Source organism: Petaurus breviceps, unplaced genomic scaffold, assembly GCF_028583685.1.
Source record: "Petaurus breviceps papuanus isolate PSGF00001 unplaced genomic scaffold, PetGlider_PUasm1.0 186, whole genome shotgun sequence".
Lineage (NCBI taxonomy): Eukaryota > Metazoa > Chordata > Mammalia > Diprotodontia > Petauridae > Petaurus > Petaurus breviceps.
In genome coordinates, this window is record NW_027185798.1 from 2,824,887 (window position 1) to 2,840,421 (window position 15,535).

Sequence of the window (15,535 nt, forward strand, 5' to 3'; positions counted from 1 at the left end):
CTCTCTCTCTCTCTCTCTCTCTCTCTCTCTGTCTCTCCCCTCTCCCCTCTCCCTCCTTCCCTCTTTCTGTCTCTCCCTCCCCTCTTCTCTCTGTCTCTGTCTCTCTCCTGGGTATCATTACTTAACTTTACCTTAAAGTTTGCAAAGCACATTATAAATGTTCACTCACTTGCTCCTCCCAATAATACTGGGAGGTAAGTGCTAATATTATCCATTGTCCCCATTTTACAGATGAGGAAACTGAGCCTCACAGAGGTTAAGTGATATGCCCAGTAAGTTTCTGAAGCAGTTTTAAAGGCTTAGTATCCTTAACCACACATAGAGGAATCAATGCATGGACCATGGCATGGGGTGGGTCATAATTTGCACCTTTGGGAACAATGAGAAAACCTCTTGAAGGGATGGGAGTATATTGTCACATTCATTTTTATGGCAACAATATTAACCCTGTTGACAGGGAAATACTCAAAAACCCAATGGATTTGTGATCTGCTTGATTTGGAAGTTCCCTCCAATGACACAAATTGCTGCCCACCCATGCCTGCCCACTCTCATCCAAGTTCTCTCACAGCTTCACCATGGGGACCACTCAGCATGCTGGATGCCTTTCCAGCTTTCTCTGGACAATAATAATGTTGTTCAGTCATTTTCCAGACATGTTTCACCCTTTGTGACCCCATTTAGGATTTTCTTGGCAAAGATACTGGTGTGGTTTGTCATTTCCTTTTCAAGCTCATTTTACAGATGAGGAAACTGAGGCAATCAGGGTGAAGTGACTTGGCCAGGGTCACACATCTACTAAGTATCTGAGGCCAGATTTGAACTCAGAAAATGAGTCTTCCTGGCCCCAAGCCCCATTCTCTATCCACCGTGCCACCAAACTGCCCCAAAGCAGTAATGATACTGGCAGATATATGTATATGGGCATACAATAGCTGTCATATGCTATATGATACATATATAATATGATACTGAGATTACAATAAATTATATATAATACCGGCCTATATGATATGTGTCATGTCATATAACAGACATATATCTATCACATGAGAGATATAATACATATGCTAATATTGCATACGTATAATTTATTCTAAACTCAGTGTCATCATAAAAAACATTCAAAAATTACAAGTAAAATTAAAAAAATCATACATGAAATAAAAAACATTAAAAAAATGAAAAACATTAATTTTAAGAGGAATTTGAGCGGAGACATCCTGTTTGCTTTTGCATCTCCTTCCAAATTTTTCTTCTGGACCCCTTCCCCTCCAGATTTTGGCACTGATTTTATCATTGTTATTTTTTCCATAGTCATGGTGTATATGTTGTTCACACTTTGCTTTCCTCATTCTGCATTCTTTTATATCAATCTTCTCCATTTTTGTTAGCTAACACATTTGTCGTTTCTTAGACAATAATTCAGTTTTATTCATACTACAATTCAACTATTCCCCAAGCCTTAAAAACATGAGTTACTTTTGTTGTTTTGCTATGACAAGAAATTTTAGGAATATTTTTGTAAAGTTAAGTCTTTTTTTTTTTTCTCCCTGTCAATAAAATCCTGACCATACTGGCCTGGCAGATAAATCACTGGAACAAAGGGTCTTATAGTTTTGAGTCGATATTTAAGATTTCTTTCCAAAAAAAGATGGCATTGATCCATTCACATTTCTACCCACGATACAGTAGCTATCTGACAGTTTCATTAACATTGAACATTTTAACATTAAACATTTTGGGCAGCTAGGTGGCACAGTGGCTCTATAGAGCATTGGCCCTTAGAGTCAGGAAGACCTGTGTTCAAATTTGACCTCTGATACTCACTAGCTGTGTGACCCTGGGCAAGTCACCTAACTCTGATTAATGGAGAACATTTAACATTTTAAATGATGTTACCAATCTAATGGGCATAGTGAAGGGGCGTCAGAGTTGTTTTCATGTGTAGTTTTCTGATTATTAGATAGTTTGAACAGTATTTCAAAATCATGAATAACTTATGTTTCTTATTTGATTACTTATCCATCAAAAAATTGATCTCACACTTTCAAAGTTAATGCCAATTCACTACAAATTTTCAGATTTTTATCAGAAATATTATGGGCAACGATTTCCCCTCATATCTGCTTATTTCCTTTTTATTTTGGCTGCATAGTTGTTGTTATATAAGAGCAGTTTAGAGCATCAAATCCAGCATCAAACCTCCTCATAGTCAGAGGGGAGGCTGAGAGCCTGCCTTTGGGAGCCAGAAACATGCAGTAGAAGAGCCCTAGGCTAAGTATCCAAAGACCAGCTCTGTCACTTTCTTACTGGTCCTGTGACTTTCAGCAAGTCATCCAACAGCCATGAGCCTTGATTTTCTCATTTGTCAAATGGAGAAAATACCTGTCCTCCTTACATTACAGTTGCTTTAAGTCTGAAAAGGGATGATGTATGGGAAAGGGCTTTGGGACTCTTACCCTGTATAATTACAAGGGATTCAACAATGAATTAGGATTTAGGAAAGTGGACTGGATTTATGGAAGGGTCACATGTGCTATAAGCCGTAAGAGTCAGGGTTATCTTTCCCTAGTAATTCACTTCTCCTTCTTAACTTCTCTCCTCTCCAGAGGGACAACATCTACTCAGCTATCAACTACTGCTTGGAACTGGGCTATTATCCTGGACTTCCCCTTTCTTACCTCCCACTACCAAACCCATGGGCTGCCCCCTTAATTGCCTTTGTTTCTGGGTTTGGGAGAATCATGGCCAGTTTTGCAGCTGATGACTCACAGTTAAATTTATGTAACCCCAGAGGAAGGGAGTTCCTGTGTCAGACACTTGCTAGCAGTGTGACCCTAGGCAAGTGCCTTAGCCTTTTGGAACCTCAGTTTCCCCATCTGTAAAATGAGGGGTCTGCACTTGATGGCCTTCCATTTCTAAGTCTATGATCCTTGGTCCTATGTTTTTTCCTTAGAGAGTCCCCAGTTTCTTCTAACATTGTCCTCAATGGGTTAGCTTTTCCAGATGGGAGGTTAAGACACTCCAGAGACCCTGGGGACTTTGACTGACCCGACCTGAGGAAGCAGCAGCTTCCCTTGAGGCCAGAGATAGGCAGGTAACACTGATTTCCTCTCCTCTCCTCTCCTCTCCTCTCCGTAAATTTTTCTTTTGGTGAATTTTTCTAAGTCCCTTGAAGATTTTCTTGACCGTCGACATATTATAGGAAAACAAGTTGTCAGCAAAACAAGCAGAAATTCCCCTTGAGCAAAAATTTCGAAAGTCATGAGTGCCCAACCTAGATCCATGTCAAGCAAAAGGATAAAAAGAAATGAAGCTGCTGAGTGGACAGAAGGAATCCCAGAACATCAGAAATGAGAGAGACCTCAGTGACCGTCTGCGTCAATCCATCCAGGGCTGGGGGAAATCCCCACTCTATTATCCCCAACCTGTGGCCTACTTGAAGCCCTCCAAGGATGGGGAACTCATTGCCTCTCTCAGGACAGGCCCCTCCACATTCAAATAGCACCCATCCTTCGGCATCAACATGGAATTCACCTCTTTTCAATTTCTACCCGCCTTTCCTAGTTCTGCCCTCTGGGATCAGGCAAAACAAGTCTGATCCCTTTTCTGTATCTTTCCAAAAACTTTAAGGCAATTATCATGTCTCCTGAGCCATCCTTCCTCCAGACTAAAGAGGACTCTGCAATATTCCACATTAACATACAAAAATGTATTAATTTCCCAAGAACTATTTTTTTTTGAATACAATATATTTTAGTTGGGAATGGAAGGACCCTGCTCCCATGCTCCTTTGGTACAAGGGATATCCTCTGCCCCCTCCTACTAGACCTCCTTTTGTGAAGGTGAATGGATAGATTCCTAGGAAAGGGTATCATTCCATCCCAGGAAATATTCTAAGGACACCTAGGGGAAGCTACAGAAAGGAGAGAGCCCAGCTGGAGTCAGGAAAACTCCCTTCATGAGTTCAAATTTGGCCTCAGACACTTTCTAGCTGTGTGACCCTGGATAAGTCAATCCTGTCTGTCTCAATTTCCTCATCTGTAAAACAAACTGGAAATGGAAAACTTCCCCAGTATCTTTGCCAACAAAACCCCAAATGGGGTCACAGAGTCGGAAATGACTAAAACAAGCCAACAATAACAAAGAGGAAATATCCCTGGTAAGCCCTGTCAGCTCATTCACAACTTTCAGTGATGGTTGGCTGGTTCCATGGGGCAGAGCAGCAGGAGTTTAACCCAGGGCCTTCTGACCTGGGCCCTGGTAGACTTGCCCCCCCCCCCCCCCCCGGGATGGTCCCCATCCTGCTCAGATGCACGTAGTTTTTTAGACCAGAAAGAACAAGAATAATGATAGAACAAAGGGTAGATACTATGCTCAGACTTCAAATCGTACCATAAAGCCATAATCAACACTATTTGCTTCAGGTTAAAGTGGAATGAAATAGACTGACCACAGAGGCGTGGTGGTTTATGTGGCTCCTTCTCCAGCTGGAGAAAGACCTTGAGCCCAAAGCAGACATGAGGTTTCCTATCTGGATTTGGAGTCAGGAAGATCCGAGTTTGAATCTTGCCTTGGATTCTGACTAGCTGTGTGATGCTGGGCAAGTCAGAGCTGTAAAAGGAGGACCTCTAAGGGCCCTCCTGGTGCGGAATCTATTATTTCAGAATTCAGGGCTACACAGACCGGAGGGTTCAGGAATTATCTAGTGGAGCAGGCATTCCTTCTCCCAATCTCCCAGGGCAGCTAGATGGTGCAGTGGACAGAATGTGGGGCCTGGGGTCAGGAAGACCTGAGGTCAAATCTGGCCTCAGACTCAGACACAGCAGCTGTGTCACTTCACCGTTTTTCCTCAGTTTCCTCATCTGTAAAATGAACCGGAGAAGGATGTGGCAAACCACTCCAGTGTTTTTGCCAACAACCTCCCCCACCCCCCGAAGGGGTCATGGAGAGTCAGACATGACTGAGTAACAGCATCTCCTAGAGCAGACATTTCTCCATCTTCACTGCCATCAAAACTATTTACTGAAGGCCTGCTAGTAGACACTGTTAGAAAGTGGGGCTTTGCCAGTAAGGCCCTTGCTTTTAGGAGTGATGTGCTGGTTAAGTGTAGATGAAGAAGCATTATATTTCAGAGGCAGAAGATGCCTTTGGTACTTACTGCCCATGCAACCTTAGGCAAGTTGACTTTTCTGGGCCTCAGTTTCCTTATGTGTAAATGAGGGGACTGGACTAGAGGGACCCTGAGGTCCCTTCTGTGTTTAGATCTATGCTCTTATGTTCTTATATTATTTAACCTCTCTGGGCCCCAGTTTCCTTCTCTGTAAAATGAGGCAATTAGACTACATCACTTCTTGAGGACCTTCTAGCTCTAGATCTGTGATTCTATGTGACTTCAGGTCACTAAGTCTTAGTTTACCCATATATAACATAAACAGGTCCCTTTTGGCTCTAGCCATCATACTTTGATGACCTCCCTCCCCCATCCACTTCCCCACTGGTCACCGGGGAAGCCAGTGCTTCTGAATTTGGTGTTGGTCCATTTCACTTCCAGGATGGGCAAACACTGGCTTACTCACCCCACAGACACTGGGAGGTCTCCCACAGGCAGCCAACATTTTTTGGATGAAGCAATGCCAAAAATGTTTTAATGGTTTTTGGAATGCTTCCTCGTCTTCTCCCTCTGTCCTTTCTTTTCTTTTCTTCCTCCCACAATCACCTTACACTTGGGAATGACTAACCTTCTTCATGTTAGCCAGAACTTACTTGTCTGCTGCTGGAGAATTTTCCCCTGAGAACTAGCTTTCACCCACACGTCCCACCTTTGGGGCAGAGGAGTCATGATTTATGTCCTATGTGGTCTTTGTTGAAGAGAAAATGTAAAGACAGTTGTGGCACCAGGTAGGAAAGTGGGCTAATGCCTTTTGTGTGTGTTCTTCAGTGTTCTCCTTGGGTTTGGTATGCGTCTGCTCAATAGCTACCCAAACAATCCATTCTTTGGATTTATATCTCCAACACTTAACACATTTTTGGTACTTAACAAACACTTGTTGACTGATTTCTAAGAAACAGGACTGGCCATGTTACTCCCCTGCTCAAAAATGTTCCATAACTCCCTGTTCCTTCTGTGATAAAATTGGCCTCATGTTGAAGTCCTTCCACAGTTTGGTTCCAACCCCCTTTTCAAAACTTATTTCACATTATTCTCTTCAGTCTGTTTATATCCCATGTCCCTGTCCATGTCCATGTCCATATCCATGTCCATGTCTGTGTCCGTGTCCGTGTCTGTGTCCGTGTCTGTGTCTATGTCTGTGTCCGTGTCCATGTCTGTGTCTATGTCTGTGTAATACTCTATCTACACGCTCTATCTACAGAGCCATCTCACTAACTTCTTTCAGTTGCCTTGTATTATTTACTTAGCTATGTGTACTTTGCTGCTCTCTGGCAGAATGTAGGGACCATGTTACCTCTTCTCCTCCCTTTAAGAAACTCTGGTGGCTCCCTATTACCTCTAAGATCAAATATAACTTCCCTCTTGTTTGTCATTTAAAACTATTAATAACCTTCCTTTCCAGCCCTTTTACGCTTTACTCTTCTCCATATAGTCTATGGTTTTGTCATGCTGTCCCTGCTGTTCCTCATACACAATCCTCTGTTTCCTATCTCCACACATTAGCACTGGCAGTCTCTTATGCCAGGAGCACACTCCCTCTTCACATTTGCCTCTTAAAATTCCTAGTTTCCTTCAAGACTGCTCAAATTCTATGTTCTGCAAGAGACCTGACAGAGAACCTGCATTGCTAGTACCTTCCCCTCCAGGGCTACCATCCCACTACTATAAGCATATCACATATGCCCGACGACCACTGATATGGGTGTCTGTAGTCCTTCCTGCTAGACTGTGCCTGTTCTTCTTCTCCCCAACACTTAGCACCTGCCTGGTGCTTAATATATATTTAATACATGCTTGATGATGATGGCTTAATGGACTAATGTCATGGCATCCCTGCAGCCTAGCTTAGGATCCTGCCCAGAGAACTTAACAAATGCTTGGTAAACTGAATTGAATTGAATGATGATGCTAGGATAAGAGAAAAGACCTTTGCTGGGTCACCAAGAAAAAATCTTGGTGATGCACTCAGAGAAGAATGTTGCATGACAACAATGAATTTACATTAATCTTAGTTATAAAAGGAAAACAGCAAGAATTCTAGGAAAACCAGAGTGGGGAAAAAGTCCTTCAAATAAGATCACGATGGAAGCATTGCCTATCGGTGGCCATAATATGACTTTTCTTTTCTTTTTTTTTGTTAAGAAACCAATGTTTATTTTTCAATCAGCATTTTTCCAACACTATTAGAGCATCTGGGTTTTAAGACCACTCTGTGGTAGTTCCTACCCACTCAGTGGCCTGAGCAGTAGGAGCCGCAGACCAGTCCTCAGTAGCTGGCTGAGCACTCCAATCTTCGGTGGGGAACTGCTGAATGGGCACAGACAGCACCTGTACTCCCTCAGACCAATAATATGACTTTTCTTATCAAGGGTGTGGTGGGGGGGAGGAAGAGTGCTGGACCTGGAAAAAGAAGGTCCTGGGTTCAGGTCCTGCCCTAAACTCTGACACTGTGTAGATCCTGTCATAGATTTCAGAGGATTTCCTCATCTGCAGAATGGGCATAAAAAGGCCAACACTACCCATCTCAAGGGCTCTGTTCTCCTCAGAGTGCTATTCCTGGCATGAGACACTCCATGTCCAACTCAGCTCATTATGGACTGGCCAGTAACTCAAGTGATTTTGTGAAGTTTTAATCCAGCTTCCCTAAACAGGGTTGAAACTCTGAGCTCCAAAAGGAATTCAGAAAGTACTTGGGCATTAGTATTCCAAATGACCCAATGGAAAGAGCAGTGGAGAGTCAGGGACCTGGGTTCAAATCCCATCTTTGGTACTCTTGGACTTTGAACAAATCACTTAATGTTGCCGAGTCTCAGTTTCTTCTGTAACATCAGAGGGGCAAGTAGATGAACTTCTAGGTCCTTTCCAACTAGATCTCTGAGCCCTGCTCTTTCCAATGGATCATTTGGAATGGATTGGAAACTTTACAAAAGGCATGTATTCTTCTAGGCCAGTATATGGCAGCCTTTGAATTAAATTGCATAGTTCTGAGTAGAATGAATAAAGAAATAAAAGCAGTGGCCCGGGCCAGAGGAAAGAGTCTGAATCTGGAGTCTGAGAAGGGAAGTCTGAATCTTGCCTCTGCTGACTACTCCCTTTGGGGCTCTGGGTAATTTACTTCACTCTGTGGGCCTTAGCCCGTCCTGGTGTAAAAAGAGGGAGTTTGGCCATATACACCAGCACTTTTCATGGCATCAAAAACCTAGGCAACAAAGCAGATGGGCATTGAATGGGGAACAGTTTAACACATTGTGGTACGTGAATGTCATGGAATGCTACTGTGTTGTAAGAACTGGCAGATATGATGAATTCAGAGAAACATGAAAAGATTTACACGAACTGATGGAAAGTAAGCAGATCCAAGATAACAATACACACAATGAGCAATAGCCATAAAAAACTGAAAGTGAATGCTGCAAATTACAAAGAAGAAGTCTGGTTCCAAAGAAGAGGTGTGAGAACCCCTCCCTCCCCCTTCCCACCCCCATCTCCCTACTCCTCAGCAGAGGCAGGAAATCCAAGGATGTGACACTTTACATGTATTTCCATATTCAATGCATCGATCAGTTGTGATGATTTTTTCCTTAAAATTTCTTTTGGGGGAAGGGAGGGGATTGGATACATGGGCAAAGTTAGATGATCCTAAAACAAATGATATAAATTTTTACTTTTTGAAAGGAGTTGACTAGGTGGCCTCTCAGGCCCCTTCCAACCCTAGATCTATGAGTCTATGAGTTTAATTTAATAATGGAATTCAATCATGACAATAAGAATAGCTAATATATGTATATATTTCAACTATTGTGTGTATGTCTACACACATGAATATACAGGTATATGTGCATATATACATGTATAAAGGCATGTATAAAGGCAGTGGGTGTAATGATAGCATAACTCAACAACCTAAAGAAAGGTGGGAAAGGTTGGGATGGTGGCCAAGGCCTTAAGGCTTCTTCGCAAGGACTGTCTCAGGTCTGAGGATGGAAAGTTGCAGAGCCCTCAGTGACCTTTGCAGTTTATCTGTGCACTTTGGTTTGAGATGATCCCCTTGTAAAGACGACCCCTTTGGTTTAGGACGACACCCTTGTAAGTGCTTTGACTCAAAGACTGAGGGGGAGTGTGGTTCCATGGGAAGAGCACTGTGTCTGAAGTCAGGAGACCTGGATGTCCAAGTCTTGCCTCTGTGGCTTGCTGTCTGTGGAACCTCAGGTGAATCTTCTCCTCGGGCCACTTTGAGGGTTTGGACTAAATCAGGGGTCCTTGATTTAATGAGAAATTATTGATTTTAATCCAGTAAACTGAAATTTTTTGGATCACTTTCAGTGTAATTGTTTTTGTGACCCAGAGAACTTCATTTTACATATTTAAAGACCTTGCTATGAGTGAGGCCCCCCAGGCTTCACCAGGGCACCCACATGTGAGACCAACCACCTTTAGACTAGAGGTTTCAGAGTCTGCTTTCAGTTCCAAACCTGGGATCCCAAGTCATTTCATCTCTCTAGGGATCAGTTTCCTCATCTGCAAAATGGGAGACTGGACTAGAAGGCCTCTACATTCCCTTCTGGCTCCAAATTTAGAACCTCTCTGAGCCTTTGTTTTCTCATCTGCAAAATGGATGGGTTAGACTAGTTGGCTTCTGAGTTCCTTCCAGCTCGAGGCTGATGACCCAGTACAGACACAGAAATGGGAGGCCTTGCTCCCTGGGGCTGACATGTGGGAATTGCCAAACACCAACAGGAAAACCAGAGAGCGACAAGAAGTCCACTAGAAGACGAGGTTAAGAGGAAGTTTGAGGCACTGATAGGAGAGTGTGGAATGACTTTTCTCAGACTGAGAAAGCTTTGACTTTACAAGCACAAGGCAAAGTGAATAATAGTGAGCCAGGACATACGGGGATACCTGAGGCTGATGTTAGTGACCCTGGCAGAGGGTGGGTGAGAGGCTATGAGCGATGGCCCAGAGGAGAAACCACGCACCAACAGAAAGTCCATCAGAGACTTTGGCTGGAGCTCAGACTCAACAAAGCAGCCAGACACATCGAGGCATCCTCTATGGTGCTCCATGACCCCTAGTGACCATGGAAGATGGGAGAATTCAGGAGCATCAAGGCATGCCAAAACATACAAAGGAACTCATGAGAAGTGTCCAAAAGGTATAAGCAAAGTGTTGGCCCTCTGTGCCACTCCCAGGTGTGGCTGAGGACAGTCATGGAACCTCTAAGTCACCTTGATGCCCCACCTGCCACCCAGTGCAGCAATCCCCTCTCCAGTCCGGCTGCCACCTCTGGGGGATACAGGGATCTCTCTCAGCTGTTCTTGTCCATCACCAAGTGTGTTACCATGCATGATCCACCCCTCCCCCCACATTGGCCCTCAAGTTTCAATGTCCACTGGAATGGTGCAGAAGGCCACTGAGATGCCAAGCTATGGTCAGGGTAATCTTTCCCAAGGGGGCTCAAAAACTGAACACCAAGCCACCAGGAAGGAGACGTTAAAAATAGCTATTTTGTTCTTTGAATATCACCCCTGTGACCACTGAGCTTGCCAAAAGATCTGTCCTGGTTCAAAGTCTTTAAACTTCAAGGGGTTTGTGTGCCCAAGTCTCTCCTGCCCTTTTTTCCAGGCTTGCAGAGAGCTCAAGTCTCAGAGGTTTAGAGAAAAGCTGGGCCAATGGATAACAAAGGAGAGGAGGCAAAACTGAGGGAAAAAAAGAGGGGAAGGAAAGCATGAAGGGCATAGGGAACTGGGGAAGAGCTAAAGAAGAGGTGGACAAATCTTTTTTTAGAGGTGAAAAGCCAACCACAACAAACTGCCCTGGAAGATTTGATTTCCTTCCTTCCTTCCTTCCTTCCTTCCTTCCTTCCTTCCTTCCTTCCTTCCTTCCTTCCTTCCTTCCTTCCTCTCTTTCTTCCTCTCTTTCCTTCTTTCTTTCTCTCTCGCTCTTTCTTTCTCTCTCTTTCTCCCTTCTCTTCCTTCCTTTCTTTTTTTCTCTCCCTTCCTCCCTTCTTTCCTTCTTCCTTCCTCTCTTCCCTTTTATCTTTCTTTTAAAAATTATTTTTTTTTAAACTTTGGAATAAGACTCAAACCGATGAGAATCAACTTGACCATTCTGCATGTCCTGATTGTCTGTTGTGTTGGCCTGGCTTGATTGTCCATCACTCATGGAAGGTTTGAATGGCCATGACAAGGTTTGCTACAAGGTTAAGGGGCATAATCAATGATTTTGGTCCAGCACTTTTTTTCAGGATACAAAGCAGGATACAAATGAGCTAAGCTTTCTGGCAAACTTACTAACATTGGCTCCTCTGCCAGGACTTTCACATTTTGCCCTTGAGCTATTACCAAGCATAAAGCAAGGCTCAATGCATGTCTCAACAAATCCAGACTTTTTAAGCTTATTCCCTTAACTTTGTTACAAACTGTTCCATCCCTTCCCACCTCACCCATTCTCTTTAATAATGGGCACAAATAACCTAAAAACCCCAATGAATGAGAAACACCTGCCTCCCTCCCCCATTTATTAAAGGCTTACAATGTACCAAGCGGTATGCTAGGAATACCAAAGCAAAGATTATCCTTCCCCTTAAAGAGCTCACATCATGATGGAATGGCCAGTGAGTTCCAGGCATCAGGTCTGGAGAAGTTACAATCCAAAGTCCAGAAACCACCTTTGAATGATATTGGAAACTCAGAAAGATGTAGCCGGATTTAAGAAAGTCAAATGTCCCCGTTTTCAGAAAAAAAGATGGAACCTCTTACTTACAGAACATTGAATGTGGCTTGAATTTCTGGCACAGTTTAAAGAAGTTTTATTAAAGGGATGGTTTGCGAGTGTTAGAAAGAAAGGGGTGATCACCAAAAGCCAGCATAGGTTCATCAAGGACAGCTCATACCAGACTAAGTCTTCTTTCTTTCTTTCTTTTTGATACTGTTACTAGACAGAGAGATCAAAGGAAGTGCTAGAAATATAGTTTGTTTGGGTTTCAGTCAATTACTGGATAAAGTGTCTTATGGGAGATTGAAGTTCCATTTAAAGAAACACTTCCTAACCACTGCCTAGAAGTGCTGCCTCAAGAGGTAATGAGTTCCCCATCACTGAAGGTCTTCAAGAGGAGGATGAATGATCACTTGTAGGCTATATAATAGTGGGCAATCTTGCTAAGGCACAAGTTGGACCAGATGGCCTTCTAGCTCTGGGCTTCTATGAGATCATGCTCAGTGAGGTATCATTGCATTGTGTACAGAGGCAGTTGGATGGTTGAAGTGTAGGACTTGGAGCCAGGAAGTCAGGAAGACCAGTACATAGAGCACCCAACCTGGAGTCAGAAAGACCTGAGTTCAGATCCTTCCTTAAATACTTAATAGCTGGGCAACCCTGAGTAAGCCACTTAACTTCTGCCTATCTCAATTTCCTCATCTGGAGATAATAATAGAATCTATGCTACAGGATTGGTGTGAGAGTCAAAGAAGTTGGTGCATATGTAAAGTGTTTGGCAAACCTTGAAGTGTCTTATAAACATTATTAGTTTTGAAATTCAATGTGGTTTTGCATTTTACCGGTGTTGTGGCATTAAGCTAAAACTTTTTTCTTCTCTTAACTCCCAAAGTAAGTTAAAGAAATTATTTCAAAAGTTTCAAAACCATCTGCAGATTCCCAGCTCCAGCCTCTGCCATTTTATTTTATTTTTTAAATCAGAGCACTCGTAAAGGCAGTTTTGAAAAGCCCAAGCAGTGGGTGTAATCACACCTACTGGTTTGTCTCTCCCCTTTCACTAAACAGGGAACAAACAAAGCTCCTTCCTCTCCATTAGCTGATGCCACCCTCCCAAGAACACAGTGAGCGAGGGAGCACAAAGCCTCCTTCTTTGGAAGAGGAGGGAAGAGAGGGGTTAAGCAGCTCACCTGAGACCCTGGAGCGAGTGAATAATGGCCCAGCTGAGACTAGAAGTGAACACAATGGAGCCTCTCTGTCACCTACTGTCCCCAAGAACAATCAGTGTGTTCTGTATCCTGATTCATTTCTATAGGCCATTCAAAAGAAGGACAACTTCTCAATCCCTCTGCCACCCTCTCAATCTCCAGGCTTTCTTTGCCTCACAGACTTCTTAAATGACTCCTTCTGAAAACTTCCTTGAATTTGCCATCTCCAGAGTCGACGGCTTGGCAGATAAAGATGCATTTTCTTCCTTGGGGGCCCTGGGATTGCCAAGAGATTCTAAGGAGGCTGGATCAGCCTTGGAGGGAGAGTGAGAAAGATGAAGTGACTGGGGGTGATAACTAGGCAGTCACCATATGGGGCACATGGAAGGAAGAGTGCTATCTGGAGCAGGGGACTGTGGAGGGAGAAGTGAGGTCAGCCCTGGAGTGAGGAGGCACAGCACACAAATTGTGCTTGTGTAGAATGAGCACAGCCTTGAGAGTCAGGGGACCTGGGTTCAAATCCCATCCCTCTCCCTTTTGAGGCTTGATACCCATGTGACCTTGGGTGAAATCATTTAACTTTCCTAGGACTCAGTTTCCTCAGATGTAGAATGGAGGAAGTTGGACTGGAAGCTTTCTGGGATCCCTTCCAGCTCTGGATCTATGATGCTATGAATCTCCAGTAACATCTAGAGGCTTCCATGGATCATCTTCCTCCTTATTTGTCCCATTAAACTGTGAGCTCCTTGAGGGAAGGAACCACTTTTTGCCTTTCTTTTGCACAGTGTCTGGCACACAGTAGGCACTTATTAAATATGGATTGATGCTTGTTAACTTGGTTTCTCTCCCTGGCTTAGCTTATAATAAATAATAAAAATTCATGCTAATAATAATAAACAAGGCTCCACTGGAAAAAAAGTAAACAGCTTTCATTTCGTAGACTCTTTCTCCAATGAACTTTCTCCAAAACTATCAATTAGACCTAGTAAGTGTAAAATTGCCAAGGAAAGATAAGAGTCTGAAGGCTTTAAGCTTGAGTCTTCGGGTCATATTTAATCAATGGATAAAGGTGATGCCACAAATATTTTGGTCTCATCTAAGCAAGACACATGAAGTGTAAGATTATCAAGAGAATGTCATGGTCAAATGCATTAAGAGACTTAATGGCATCCTGGAATCAAGGCTGGATTTTACCAAAGTGATTTAAAAAAACAAAACAAAACTTCAACCTTACTGCACACTTTCAGAACTTTAAAATGGACCACAGAAGATGTAAGTACCCTAACAAAACCCCACATGATATTAACCAACCACAGGGTCCATCACCTTAAGGCAGCTGTAGAAAGAACATTTACTTCCTAGGCTGAAAGGAGGAAAAGAATGGAATGAATGTTCTCAGAGCACGTGATAAATAGGTCAAAATTCTGCAGAATCACTTCTGCAACTAGCAGATGTCACTCTACCCAGCAACAATAAAGGCTGAGAATGAGTACACACTATGGGACTGGTCGAATGTAACCAAAAGTGATTTGCTCCCAAACAGACCCTATGAAGCAGCTCAGCTTCAAGGGCAGAATCAAAAGGCCTTCCATGGGTGACGTCCACATGAACCATGACAACAATGTGTTGATAAAAGAGCAAATCATTGGATGCATTTGTAGAAATTAAGCAGTTTTTGATGACAATCCAAGACAGGGGTGGGGAACCTGAGGCCTCAAGGTCTTCTAGGTCCTCAAGTGTGGCCTTTTAACTGAATCAAACTCCACTTAACAAATTCCTTTAATAAAAGGAATTTTTCTGTACAACTTGGACTCAGTCAAAGGGTTACACCCAAGGACCTAGAAGGTCACATGTGGCCTTGAGGCTATAGATTCCCCCACTCCGATCCAAGACCAGGCCATGACTACCCAGAATCAGAAAAGGGTTATACTGAAGGAGACTGAACATGGAGATTACTTAGATTATGCAAAAAAAAAAAAAAAGAGGTAGAAACCATATAACACATTACTGCAGGTTGTAAAAAATTTTAAAAAAAATCAGCACCTACCTAATGGCTAGCAAGACACGACTTGGTGGCCAGAGTCCTGTATCACAAGCTTGGTGCTTTTCATTGTGCAGATACATACCAGATTTATACCCCGGAGAACCCAAGCAGTAAACTGTACTTGAACTGGACTCTTATCACCAAATGAATTGTTGCCCACAATTGTCTGAATCTAACACGAATCCGTACAAACTTAAGAATGCTGCTCCTAATAGATGTTGCCATAGCAAATAGTACTAGTTTGAGCTACTTAGAACAACAGCAAGCTTTCAATCGGTGAAGATTGAGCCGAGGACAGAAGGGGCGCCTGCCGCCCCCATTGTCCTGTCCTGCTTTCCCGTGGCACCCAGGAAGCTTTCATTGAACCTACAGATGACGAGCTCAGACCCCAAAACT

General features: G+C 43.2%; 1 protein-coding gene across 1 annotated transcript in view; it reads right to left on the reverse strand.

The window, feature by feature from the left end:
* LOC138162025 (diacylglycerol kinase gamma-like) overlaps window positions 1–6,328 on the reverse strand; it is a 61,005-nt gene extending 54,677 nt beyond the window's left edge. Inside the window, exon 1 of the mRNA XM_069089138.1 lies at window positions 6,203–6,328. Within this exon, the coding sequence (XP_068945239.1) occupies window positions 6,203–6,328 (126 nt within the window). The remainder of the gene's footprint in view (window positions 1–6,202) is intronic.
* Between the last annotated feature and the right edge of the window lie 9,207 nt (window positions 6,329–15,535).